The sequence below is a fragment of the Epinephelus moara genome, chromosome 22, assembly GCF_006386435.1.
Source record: "Epinephelus moara isolate mb chromosome 22, YSFRI_EMoa_1.0, whole genome shotgun sequence".
NCBI classification, from domain to species: domain Eukaryota; kingdom Metazoa; phylum Chordata; class Actinopteri; order Perciformes; family Serranidae; genus Epinephelus; species Epinephelus moara.
Genome location: NC_065527.1, coordinates 36,626,899 through 36,641,297, shown reverse-complemented (window position 1 = coordinate 36,641,297; position 14,399 = coordinate 36,626,899). Strand labels below are relative to the sequence as shown.

The 14,399-nt window shown below is 42.0% G+C and overlaps 1 protein-coding gene across 6 annotated transcripts in view; it reads right to left on the bottom strand.

Moving 5' to 3' along the window:
• The window catches only part of LOC126383494 (zinc finger and SCAN domain-containing protein 12-like), a 70,504-nt gene extending 58,918 nt beyond the window's left edge, over positions 1-11,586 (bottom strand). For 4 of the 6 annotated variants that reach the window (XM_050034023.1, XM_050034020.1, XM_050034021.1 and 1 more), the window contains exons 1-2: positions 11,288-11,586; positions 8,535-8,890 (exon numbers count right to left, since the gene is read on the bottom strand). In XM_050034023.1, coding sequence (XP_049889980.1) covers positions 8,535-8,890; positions 11,288-11,486 — 555 coding nt within the window. In that variant the 5' untranslated portion in view covers positions 11,487-11,586. Of the gene's footprint in view, positions 1-6,430; positions 8,891-11,287 lie in introns of those variants that run through there. The other 2 variants (XM_050034018.1, XM_050034019.1) reach the window with 2 other exon arrangements.
• Between the last annotated feature and the right edge of the window lie 2,813 nt (positions 11,587-14,399).

Here is a 14,399-nt window from a genome sequence, read left to right as displayed (position 1 = left end):
GGGGGCAAACACTTTTTCACACAGGGCCATGTAGCTTTGGATTATTTTCTTCCTCATTAATAAAACCCTTCATTTAAAAACTGCATTTTGTGTTTACTTGTGTTATCTTTGACTAATGTTTAAATTTGTTTGATGATCTGAAACATTTAAGTGTGGAAAACATGCAAAAAAGTAAGAAATCAGGAAGGGGGCAAACACTTTTTCACACCACTGTACATATTGCTCTCACCAGTGATTATGGACCTGTACAACACCTGTGTCATTGTATTGAGCAAATCATTAATTGAATGTGTCAAAATGTTCTCCAACTCAACAGAGATAACCGACATCATTGTCTTTGGGCATCAGAAAGAAAGACAGTGTCAGGCCTCACCTTGAATCCCTCTCTCTTATAACTGAAAGTCACAAAAGAAACGTTCCTGGACTCAGATTTAAATTTACACAGCTACATAAAATCTGTAATGTCATCTGCCTACTACCATTTAAAAAACATTCCAAGAGCCAGAGGAATAATGTCAAAGCAAGACCTTGAAAGGCTCACCCACCTTTATTTCCAGTAGATAAGATTACTGCAGTGTTCCGTTTGTAGGACTTTCAAAACAAGCTGTTCGGCAACATCAGCTTATTCAGAATGCTGCTGCTAGGGTCCTGACAAAAACTAGGAAATATGATTGACCGCATAATCCTAGTTCTAAAATCCTTACACTGGCTACCTGTCACTCAGAGAACTGATTTCAAAATCTAATACCTCTGTGGCTCAGCGCCCAAATATCTCTAGGCAATGCTTGTGACATATGAACCTTTTAGGACCCTGAGGACACCTGGGGCTGGCCTATTGACCTATCTAATCGCAATCGCGATGTCAGGCTGTGCGATTACATAACCGCATAAAAGGCTGCGATTTGCGATTTAATGTAGGCTAAATAAATGTTAACGTGTGTGCCTGTGAACGTCACTGCCTCTCCTGTAGTGTGTGGAGTTTGTTGACATCACGCCCACAAGCTATCCAGGGGCCTGTATCACGAAGCAGGATTAATGTCTTAGCGAGGTAACTTCAGGGTTAACCCTGGGTTTTCGGTCTCACAAAGCCGGTTCAGTTCTTATCAGGGTAGATCACCATGGTAACTTACTCTAAACGGCTATCCTGCTCCGGAGGAGGGTAAGTTCAGGGTTGAATCTGATCCTATAAAAAGCACCACCCACTGGCCAATCAGCTGTTCGGAAAAAAATGACTCCGCTGACAGAAATGCAGCCCAGTCATGACGGGAAGTTTAATTAATTTGATTGATTTTGATTTGAAAGTTTATTTTGAACATTAAAAAAGAAAAGAAAGCAACAACAACAGACAATGCAAAGACTGTTCAAAATGGAGTGGAAAGAAGTCGAAATTTCATCCCACCCCTTCATAAGAAAGAAACTGATAATTTGCAGACACTTAATAGCACCATTAATTAGTGCCAACATTTTGTTTTGTTGGAGGAAATGATCCCTGTTAAAGATAATGGGCCTAATTGACAGCTTTGCTGCTGGAAATGTAGAAAGTAGCCTATCATGTCTACACTTCATGGTGTTTGAGGGATTTTCCTTTTTGTGTTTTAAAGAGGGAGACTAGGTATATTTTTGCACAGCTGTTAATTTCTAACACAGCTCAATATCCGGATGATTTTATTCAGACTATCAATTTGGTGTTGATATAATTTAATTGTGACGTCAGCTTTAAGCTTTATTGTAGCATATATAATGTTATGACAAAGAAGACCAATTTATCAGACGCGATGATGTTAGACGGTAATTGTTATACACGCAATTCATCTGCGCAGCATTGATTTCATTGGGATTCAAGGGTGTGATCCGTGTCAGATGTACAGGTACAGGTACTGTAGCTACTTGAACCAGTGATGAGTAATTTAACCTACACATCATTTTATTTGCTACCTTGTTTTGTCTTGATTTTTCCCTCTCTCCTTCTCTATTTCTTCTTTCCTTACCCGTTTTTTTTCTTCTCTATTGTGTGATTTCATTGATGTTTTGACAGGGGAATTTCTTTGATAAGCTTTTAGTGGCTTCTAACCTCTCCGGCACTTTTCTTTTTTTAATCTTGTAAATGTTATACTGTCTGTTTTTAACATTATGTGCAAATAAACTAATCTAAACTAAAACTAAACATTATTCATCCCGTTATGCGTTGCCACGCGTGTTTCCTCCTCCTGCAGCTGCCACGGTGTTGGTCTTTTCTCTAATGTTGTTTTTCTTCTCCTCATATTTTAGTAGAATTAATCTCTGATCCTCACGAGAAATACTTTTTTTTCCCTCACATACGGCACTCTGTGAGGACGCTCAGTGACACTCAGTGACGCTGCGCTTCTTTCATGATTGTGATTGGTCTGCTGCGTGCGCGTTCACGGCTTTTGATAAAGCAACCCTGGGTTGAGTTACTGAGCTGATATCCAGCGTCGTGATACCGATTATCCTGATTGCCATTGTTAGGGTTAGTCAACCCAGGATGGGTCTGGGTAACCCAGGAAAGGTTGATCTCGCTTCGTGATACAGGCCCCTGGTGCGTGCAGCCGGCGTGCAGCAGTGACCAACATGCTGAAGAAGAGCATGAGCATGACCATGAACAGCCTGAGTTGGTGGCGAAAAAAACGTCTGTTACATGGCGATACTTTGGATTGAGGTACGGCGACGTTGAACAGAAAGACGTGCTGTGTAAGTGTAAAAGTTAAAGTCGCCACGTCCCGCGGCAACACGACCAATCTCTATCAGCACTTGAGACGGGACTTGGGGACTTTAACTTTTAAACTTTTACACGGCACGTCTTTCAGGTACAGCGACGTTGGACAGAAAGACGTGCTGTGTAAGTGTAAAAGTTAAAGTCACCACGTCCCACGGCAACACAACCAATCTATAACACTTGAGACAGCACAGGGAAAAGTAGGAGGAATGCATGCGAGAGAAAGCCGAGCCGTGTAACGTTAAAGACAAAGACAACTGAAAGCTGCCAGAGCCTCATAAAACAACATCCAAGCACAGTTAAGCAAACATTTGTAAGTGTCATAGAGAAATCATGGACTCCATAACAAATGAAAAATTGAGCAATTTTGCTCGGGTTCGGCCCACTTGACATGCTGCTGTGTTGTGCTATGGCGTGCTGGAATTTGTCATTTACGTGACAACGCCTGAACGCAACGCAGGCTCGCTCCGCTGTGTGTACAGTTCCGTGCTGCGCTGCTGTGTGAGCAGCGTGTTTGACTGTGCTCAGTCTGTTGACGGTCATTGACTCACTGTCTGTCCATAACAATAACTGTCAGGTCAGTGCCCCCTAATATAATGTAGGGGAAACACTGAATCAAGCAAAAAGACTCATGATACCATTTATTTATTATATTTTATTGTAATTATATTGTAATCGCAATCGCAAATCGCGATATTGTCCACCATAATCGCAATCGCACATTTTTATCAAATCATGCAGCACTAGTGGTAAGTGATCGTCAGTGTTGGGCAGTAGCGTCACTACAATAGTGGACGTTTGTAGTTTAACTACATTTCTCAGTAGCTTGGTGATAGCGTCGCTGTTTTCTGAATCAAGTAACTTCTCAGTAGTTAAGCTCTTTTATTGATCACTTAGCGCGGTAGCATCCACACAAGCTACATTTCCAAAATCACTTCTTAAGCTCAAACGAGCCGGAAATTTCTGTTACGGATTGAAATAAAACTGTCACCACTACCACACTGAGTCTCTTCCGCATAAACCTGACGGGGGACAGCCCTCCATTCCGAAACCCCGCCGTTCTGAACCACCCCCTCTCTGAAATTGATTTTCAAGTCCATATCGAGTTTCCTGCATCAAACACTGCTGCCCGCTCTCCGGCCGCACTCGCACAATTCTGAAATTCGCTGTACTACAAAAGCTTGAAATGAACGTTCAACTCATTGTTTTTTATTGAAAATATGTCACTGTCTTCATTTATTATGTATAATTTCGCTAGCAGCAAACACATTTAAAAGGAGACACTTGTCAAGTCTTTTTACACGCGCTGTCCGTGGTGCTGAAATCCCCGCTGTAGCCGCCGCTCCTGCTGACAGCAGACTGGGGGAGAAAAAAAAGACATTTCTTTGCTCTGTGCTTTCAGAAAATACCCAGGGTTACGCCAGGGCCACACCGGATGCGGAAGTGCTGCGAATAGCCTCGAAGCGCCGAGAAGCGAAGCCAGTTTCTTTTCGCCGCCCATGTTAACCGATTGTGTCATCCACAGCGATTGTTTCGGCGTCTGGTCTATTTTCTGCGTGGGCCCGCGAATGTGTCAAGCCGGGAAGGAATATAAAAAACTGTCACCACTAAAAATATAAAACAGAAAAAAAGACTCACATTTTTCCTTCAAAAGGCTAATAGGCTATACATATTAGTCAGTGGTATCTAAACAGAGCGTGAGAGAGATGAACACACACACACTCACACCCACTCACACCCACTAACACACACACACACACACACACACACACACAAGAAAGAGAGAGAGAGTGTGGGCTGGCTATAGGGGGTGGGGGTTGGGGCACACACACGCAAACAGAGAGAGATACTCTTGATGGAAAAACAGCCCCAAATGTGACGGAGACAACAGCTGGGAGCAGAAGCGCTGGGAGCAGAAGCGCTGGGAGCAGAAGCGCTTGTCGACCGGCGTGGAGAAATGCGCGTCTGATGTGAACGGGCTCGCGCAAGAATTTTGGTGCGCTGCACTTCGCAGCACTTCGTTGGCAGTGTGGCCCTGGTGTTAGGGTAAGAAAGACCAACGGTCTGTACAGCAGTCCCACTGTGTTTGCAGGGCATATCAGGCTGTGTGATTATGCACAAAGATTGGTTTAACGCACTGGAGCAAGTTCATACAATTTCAGACATTTAACATGATAAACTAATTTCAATTCAACATGGTCATTTGCTTAGAGGATTCAGCTGAAGCATAATTAATGTTATATGTAATTAAGATGAAGTATTTGCTTGTTTTGTGGTTAATTATGCACATGATCCATTTGACCCAATCGGCAGTGGCAGAAGTGTTTGATGCAGGAAACTTGGAGAAATATGGACTTGAAAATCAATTTCGGAATGGAGGGGTTGTCCCCAATATTCGGAATAGCGGGGCCTTTAGAAAAAATGGGAAACCCTGCCATTACGAAGAATGGAGGTCTATTTTTGGAAAGGCGGGGTGTAACCACGCTTACGTGACAACGCTGGTACATGTAACGGTGCTCTGCTGCCTGCAGACAGCACACGCCACTTGATAAGAAAAGCTTTGCTTGTAATAAGAAAAAAAAACTTGCTCCATGGACAGATTTTTTTCTGCTTATTTCAAGTGAAACTTTTCCTGAAAGAAGTGAAAATTGTCTAAAAACAAGTTACTTTTTAGGTCATGAGTCTTATTTCAAGTGTAATGAGATTTGTTTTGACTAGAAATGAGACATTTTGACTAGAAATAAATATTCTTGGTAAGATTTTGAGTTTTTGCAGTGTACATACACATACATACACGCATATACGTTTTTGACCATGTTGTGACTGTTTGAAGCAGGTCTTCATTCTTGCTGTTGTGGTTTGAGTCGTGTTGTGAGTTAGCGCAGCTCACTGTTTTTGCCTGCCTATAGGCCAAAACACACCGGCGGCGTCATATGACAGCGGCGTCATTGATGCGAGTCAAGTGCCGCCCCCAACACACACAAAAAGCGTCGCGCTGCGGGGCATCAACCGGATTTCTATTGCACACTCCAGTCCGCTAGGCTGGGAAGTACAAAATAGCGCTTTTTCAAGGGCGGCGACGCTGGAAAAATAGGACAATAGCGTAAAGTGCGTCGAGCCGCCGCCTGTGTGGGTTTGTAAATAGAAAATAATGGGGGCGGCTGTTTTGATACGCGTCGTACGGCGCCGGTGTGTTTTGGCCTTATCTGTTTGACTGACAGTTTTATTGATCAGTAAGATAACACTGACTTGGCACGAAGTTGGTTCAATTTAGTAAAAAGCTTGGATGTAGTTGCACTAGTTACTTTCATTTTGCTGTAGCTTAGCTTGCTACATTTCTGAGGGTGACAGCTTTGATGTAGTGAAGCTTAATTTAATATTAGAGTAACTAGTAGCTTAGCTCACTACACTTTTTCTGAACAACAAGAGGCAGAATAGGAAGACAACAAGAACGTCTGCATTAAAATGTACATTTTACATCAGTTGAGGCTTGAACTCACGACCTTTGACATCAAGGAGCATCTTCTATCTGACTGAGCTAATTAGCAAGTGACAACCCATCTGTGGCTTCACAAATTATCTCTCACTTACTTCTACCACCCCCCCGCCCCCTCTTTCTGTATGTGTGAATTGCAACCCCTAACCTGTAGCCATTTCTGTGTGTGTGTGTGTGTGTGTGTGTGTGTGTGTGTTTTCATCTATCTCGTGTCTAGACCAAACTGAACAAATATTTATAGACGGACAAGCAACATCATAATTAAACAGGCTTTTATTTTTTAAATTTATTTTATTTTGAAAATTGGCCAGATTCTCTCATCTTTTCTGTGTCCGACTTCCTGTTTGGTACGATCCGCTCTATCCAGCTTGACAGAAGCGCTCGCGGCTCGCAGCTCGTGTGAGAAATAGACCAGACGCTGCAGTGCGCAAGCCTCCACGGGCGCTCCGCTCTGCTCAGCGGCCTGTGTGGACTGTCAGATAGGTTAACATGGGCGCCGATTGAAAACTGCCTCCGCTGCTGGGCGCTGAGCTTCGGTTCCGCGTCCGGTGTGTCCGTGGCGTGACTGAATGAGAGACTGTGAAAACTTAAGGCCCGCCCTGCTCTGCCTCTGATTGGCTAGAACTCCTTGTTTACCTTGAGTAATGTGATACACCATTGGTAGTTGGAACTATCACTTTGCTTTGCTTTAAAACGACTGGTTAAATGACTGTTGCTACAGCAAGATGATAAAATATTTACGAGAAAAAATATTCCTGCACCGGTAATCCGGCACCGTGCCGGAGAACTTCAAGCCCTGAGTCTGCCATGATCAGCAGTCGGCTTCTTCTCAACACACTTGTTGTTTTGATGACGGGAGTAACTGCACTAAACATATGCTGTTAAAGGTAATGTACCTACCCATATGACTATAGGGATTACGGCCATAGGCGTATTTGCCAAAATGTCGAACTAACCCTTTAAAACTGACTAAAATTGCTCACAGCATGACATCGTAAAAGAATATAAACATTTGTTGTTGAATGTGAAATAAACTTAACAGTAACACAATCAAAGCATTTGAATCAATGTGAGAAACATAAAAATGAGTTTCCAATCATGTGACTTTATTACCTTAGTAAATGTCATACAGCCTTGTTAAAGCATTAACTTCCTGTTGACTGTATGGGCAGCCATGTTTGACACCCTGAAATGAGACTTCAGACTTTGATGTGTCATGAAGTTCTGACTAAATCAAAAATATGACTGCTGGATGATTGTTTTGCCCCGTTACCATCAAGATTAACATATTCAAAAATAATCTTTAGTGGACACAGAGTTCCATCATGAACAAGGCAGATCTCAATGAGTCTAAACTGACAGCAAACTGAACCTGTGACTGTCACATATGTTTAATACATCTGTAAAGTGCAACATCACCATTTCCTCCAGTGCAGAAATATCTGTCAAAATATATCACATAGAAAAATACTCTATAGTGTCTCTTCCTCCTTGTCTGGGTCCATGTTCACACCAACGTGGAGAAATATGAAAAAAATCAAAGTTTCCAGTCCGTTTATTTTTTCACAGTGGAATGTTGGCGCAAGAAAAATGCTTTAAAATCCTGTTTTTCCTCCTCTTGTTTAACAGCAGAAAAACGAAATGGTGACATGTTTGGTCGACCAACACAGCTGGTTCTTTCTTTCTCCTTCGACACAGTTTAAATAAACGAGTTTTAGTTTTTCTGGTTTGAATATCAAAAAAAAAAAACAGGAGTAAAACCTGGAAACCTTTTAAATCTGGAACACAATCTGTAGTAGAATAATTTGTTCTGGGTTTACTGTGTCGTGTTTTGTTTGTTTTCAATGTAAAATGCAGATGTAGTTTTTTTAAAAAAAAATTTCTGTAAATAAGCTAGTGTGGAGGAAGGAGGAATTTCATATTTTTCCACATCAGACTGGACATTTCCTGGCTCAAAGAGGTTTGATCGTCTGTCCTGCTTCACACATCAGTATGAACACTCGTCCCGCAGCCTCAGCTCTGTTGTGGTTTCTGTCCCATGTGCGTGCGAATGTGCCGTTTGTAATTTGAGTTGTCGCTGAATCTGCGGCCGCACTCGTCGCAGCAGTATGGCTTTTCCCCTGTGTGAATTCTTAAGTGTTTCTGATAACCGTCGAACCGCGTCAGTCTCTTCCCGCAAATGTCACACGTGTATGACTTGTCCACTTTGCTCTCGACCTTGCGGTGCACCTGCACGTGTTTGGCCCAGTGGCCTCGCTGAGCAAACGCACGGCCGCAAATGGTGCAAATGTACGAGTCCACTACCTCAGACAGCGATGCGTCCAGGTCGACGCAGTCGCCGTTACCTGAAGCCGGATCTGCAGCTTCGGGGGCATCGTCGTCCAGGTCTGAACTGGTCGGCTGGACCGAGGTGCCCGGCTGGGGGTCCAGCTCTGAGTCGCCCAGGTCCTGGAGCTTTGAGAGCGAGGAGGTCATCTGGTCATCGCCCTGCTTATTTCTTACACCGCCACTCTGGAACAACACGAACTTGACATCGTTCTGATCGGCCATCTGAGGCGTCTCTTCCGGCCACAGCTCCTCCTCCTCCTCTTTGATGGAAGCAGGTTTCATCTCATTCAGGTCAAGACTGGCACTCCAGTCCTGCTGCTCACAGACAGCTGCTGACAACAGACAAAACAGCCAGGAAGGGTGGATCAACTAAACCTGCTCAAATCTTTATCAAGAAAAGCTTGAAATGTTCCAAATGTAAATGAGATCTGTGTCTTTGTTTTCTTTTTCCACCATGTGAAGGTGGAGATAATTTAATATTATAGTTTACCTCATTTCAGCAATGTCATATCTTGATGACCTGATGTTATAAAGACACAGCAGTGCTTTGACCTAAATGCTAACATCAGCAGTAGAGTATAATATTTACTGAAGTACAATTTGGAGGTACTTTCACTTCTAGTATTTCCATTTCATGCCCCTTCAAGTTGTAGTTGGTAATCCTGTTCAGAAACACTTTTTGTTATACTGGGTGAAATGGTCCTTCCACCCTGAGAGTAGTCAATGCATAATGTGTTCAGAAAAAGGGATGAAAAAAATCCAACCTCTGTGGCAGCTGCAGGCCTGTAAAAACTTTGACCAATCCCTGCCATTTGGTGCGAATGGAAAGAACCAATCAGATGCCTTCATGTCTCGTCCTGCCCGAGCCCCCCTCCGTCCCTCCCTCCCTCCCTCCTCCCTGCATGCACTCATCACGTGTCACCGTTGCCGGAAATATTCAGCACACTCCTCAGCAGAAATACCGAGTTAGCAGGAGTTTGCTGAACAATGGCAGAGAAAATGCAGCCAAAAGTATCACTTCCAGCGTTATTTGTAACAGCTCGCCCCGCTAAACAGGCTGAGAAAGGAAAGTCAGAGGCAGAAAAGGCTGCGACGAAAAAGGCTTTCGATAAAGCGAGAGGACAAACCAGACATCAACATCCATGCAGCTTTTGAACGGTGGAGACAACTGAGGGAGCTGAAGGGCCTGAAAAGTGATGCAGAGGTTGCTGTCTTTCTGTTGGACAGGTAATTATTTGTTTGCTTCGGGGGGATGCACGTTCAAGCTTGTGTGGGGCCATGGCTTTGGACGGAGCACTGACGGGAGGGGGAGGAGGGGGCAGAGCTTAGAGGAGGTGCCGCTTTCAAATGTTGCTAGCTCTGCAACATTACCAAATATAGCTTTAATACTTCAACTCAACCACATCTTGGAAGCCATTATTGTACTTTTTACTGCACTACATTTATCTTACAGCTTTAGTTACTTTACAGATTCAGATTAATAATACAAAATATAATCAGTTCATAAATGATGATGTATTTTTATAGATGAAACTACCCAGCAGTATGTAAAGTCATTAAAATGAGCTCCACTTTTACCAGCTGCAACATTAAACTGATCAACACATTAATACATCTCTATATGTATATATTGATTTAAAAATAAAAGTTGAAGATGAAATCCTGGAGCTGAAAAACGCCTCAGTGTTTCACTCTTATCGTGCAAACAGTTTATTTTTGGCCAAATTTTTAGGACCAACAGAAATTTAAAGATATAACAGTTTTTTGTTTTTAGAGTTTCTGGCTGTGATAAATGGTGTAATTTTAGCAATCTTTAAAGAAAACATGAAAACCTTGACAAATTAGAAGAAAACACATCTGAGGTAATTTCACTTTTTTTTAGTATTTTGTTTTGTTTTTTTAATCACTTTTCACTGCAGTGATATGTTTGATGTAAGGTATACTGTGATATAAAAGCTGACAGTCATCATACCATGTACATTTGCTTATCTACTACACTAACAAATAAAAAAAAAAAAAGCAACTTGACGGAGAGCCTCCCCTTTATTTGAATTGAAAGGGTAAAGTTTTAACACAAACTTCCATTATCATAATAGTTTCAATTATTGTAATAAAACGTTTGTTCAGCCAAAAATAACCCTTCTGTTTTCATTCCTTTAAGGCTCATTCTGACTGATAATTACATAAATTCTGTAAGACTGTGAAACTACAAATTTTTTTATGAGTGAATTACACACACTGCTACTTTAAATAAGACGTAGACTGATTTTAATGAAATATCACTATTTTAACCTCAGATTTGGTTATGTTTTGTTTTGTTTTTTTCTGATGGAGGCTTTTGATGCATATGATCAGTCTGAGCACCATCACAAATTTAAAAATCAAACAAAAATTGCTGTTTTTACAGTTCCTGGCTGTGATAATTGGTATAACATACCTGCATGATTTCTTTAAAAAATTAGCGGTAAAATGAATAAGAACTACAGCCATTTAATTGTATGCCCCTCCCCTAGGCCAAAAAACAAATATACGTCCCTCCACGGTGCTTTTCACAATTATTTGAGATGCCTCATCCTTTTTACATCACCCCCTACCCCCTCATAGGTAACGAACAGTCCCTAAGTATTGCTGTCACATGAGCTTTATTCTACGTATCTTTCTTCTATCAGGCGGCTCAGTGGGCAGTAAACCGGCTGAGAGTCGGTAACGTTCCTCCAACAGTTCCTCACCTGTGCTGTTGGCCTGCAGAGAGACCTGTGGCTTCCTGGAGAGCTCCAGCAGCCGCCGCTGCCGGTCGATCTCCAGCTTTGAGCGGGAGATCTCTTCCTCGTACTCGGCTATGGTTCTCCCGAACACCCCGAAGATCTCCTCCGCGGCCTCGGTGAGCCGCTGATTGATGAGCAGCCTCAGCATCTCGATTTTAGACATGTTCCCGGCAGTCTGAGCGGCGGAGTGGAGAAAAAAACAGGACGACTTTACGCTGCGAGGCGTCGTGTGCTTCGCTGTTTACTGGATACACTTCCAGGTTAATGCCTGTGACGGTCTGTGAGCCTGCTCAGTGAGCTTTTTACCGTAGCCCATTGTGGATATACCGCCACCTGCTGGACTGGATGTCTAAATACATTTTGTTGGTTTTTAGTTTGAACTCTTTGTTCTTCGCTGGTTTTGTGAAGACCTCTCCATTGTTTAAAACACGTGGCTGACACTGAGCGCAAGCACTAGCTGTGAACAGCATAAAAAGTAAATCATATGCTAACACTGCTGCATGTCAGCTAGCATCACTGAAACACCTTGATAAATCACTGTTAACAACCTGCACACCAACAAACTAATGCTGTGCATAAAAAGTAAGCCCACATTACTTTTATATGTTAATTAACTTATTAAATGACTAACAACTTGGAGCCATTGCTTTTGAGGGTATAAGGAAGGTAGGCTACTGGCCGCGGCAGAAACTCTGGCACACACACACTGGCTGCGTCCGAAAGGCCAAGTAGTATGGATTGTAGTAGACCAAATTAGTATGTAGTATGTCCGAACAGTAGTAGGGAGGAGTAGTATGCTACCACCCCTACTAAACATGCCTACATTGTAGTATAATCAAAGAGCATGGATACCAGCCCTGCGTTCCAATACCCACACTACCATACTATTTAGTATGCCAGAAAAAGAATTAGTGTGTCCCAATACATAGTATGTCAGATGCAGTATGCCAAAAGTACCAGGATGTTCTACTACATCCGGTCATATCTCGCAGTATGCATGTCAGCATGCTTCTTTGGCCATTCTGACCCACAATCCTTTGCGCAGCGGAAGTTACGTCACACTTACTGAGCTGCGTGTACAACCAACGCCCACACTTCCTTTCATACATGGTTTATTTAATTTGAGATACTAAGACACTACATATTAGGACTGCAATGGTCTGATTNGTTTGTACAGTAAGGGGACAGTAATAACAATAATAATATATAGGCTATTTTAATATGATATATTTTAACGCTAAAGCAGTAATCAGTTCTGATATATATACTGTATATATATATATATATATATATATACATATGTGTATATATACAACAAAACAAAACTTAAATTGATATTAATACACTTTAAAACTTCCACCTCAGGAGTTCTTACCTGTCGGGAAGCCGGTGGAAGGCCAGGTGCGGGGTGTTTACACTGTTTTCTTTTACTTTTTTTCTCCTCTCTCCTTGACATCTTGCATGTTGTCTGGGCGCAACCGTCCAAGCTCAACAGTCCAAAATGGCGGCAGCGCCCCTAGTGGCTGTTGGCAAAAATTCAATGGAGCTTCGCCTCTTGGTATCCATGCTCTTTGGTGCTACTGCTAGCTCCTCGCTTGAACCGGAAGTCGTTTGAGGTCCGCCATCTTCTAGGCTGTCCCAAGTCTCTTATTTGTGCAGCGAGGACAAAGAGCATGGATACCAAGAGGCAAAGCTCCGTAGAATTTTTGCCAACAGCCACTAGGGGCGCTGCGGTAGCACCGCCACCATTTTGGACTGTTGAGCTTGGACTGTTGCGCCCAGACAACATGCAAGATGTCAAGGAGAGAGGAGAAAAAAAGTAAAAGAAAATCGTGTAGTGCAATTAACTGCAACAACTATCAGTGGAACACCCCGCACCTGGCCTTCCACCGTTTCCCGAAGGATCCCGACAGGTAAGAACTCCTGAGGTGTAGGCTAAGATTTAAAGTGTTTTAATATCAATTTAATATGCCAGTTTTGGAGGGAAGGTAACACACACACATATATATATATGCTATATATATATATATGTATATACATATATATGTATGTATATGGCCTCTTGGACCATTTATATCAGAACTGATTACTGCTTTAGCATTAAAATATATCATATTAAAATAGCCTATTTATTATTATTACTGTCCCCTTACTGTACAAACTGTAAATAAATCCTTATTCCTGTCTATGTGACGTCGCCATTAATGTGTTTCTAGTTAAAATATTGATTTTTTATTTTTTTTTATTTTTTGGTATTTTGGCTTATGGGGTGATTTTGATGGAGTAATTAAGTTAATCTTCTCATAGTGGATGTAATATGTAGAGATGCCATCTAGGCCGTTTTTCTTCGTTTTGTTTTTTTTAAAGTCTATATTTTGCTTTACAAAAACGTGAAAAAGCAGCTGTGACCAAGCTATCACAAGGTGAGTAGCATTGTATGCATAATTAATAGCGATATACTTCAGTTTGTCTGTGTGTTTTTGTATGCAAGCGGGTCTGCTGCGGTCTGCTGACAGTCCAATATGGCGGTGGTAGGACGAAACCCTGGGCGAGTCTGTTGCTATGGGGCGTTCTGTTGAGCTTCGGCTCTTGGTATCCATGCTCTTTGGTATGATGGCAGAGCATACTGCAGTATAGATATATTTACGTAGATACCACATTCAACGGTGCTCCTCATTGGAGCGATACGTCAACGCGGACGCCATCTTGCCCAGGTGGAGCTGCGCTGCCTAATGCATGTATGTCTATTGAGGCAGGAGATTATTTATGATTAAAATCATCATTACTCGCTGAATTCTCAACCGATTTTCATGCGGTTTGGTTTCTTACAATTGTCAGACATGTAGTTATGATACAGGATACTTGGTTAAATAAAAAATGCAGCTTTTCATACCAAAATATTTGATCTTATGTAGATAAAGAAACAGTAATAGTTCTACAACACATTTAAACTAAACTTTCCCCATGTAAAAAATATTATTTTTTCTTACTAGATGTACAGTGCCCACCATGATGTCATTTAATTATTAATTTTGACTATAAATGTTTATTCACATTTCACACAATGTGCAAAAAA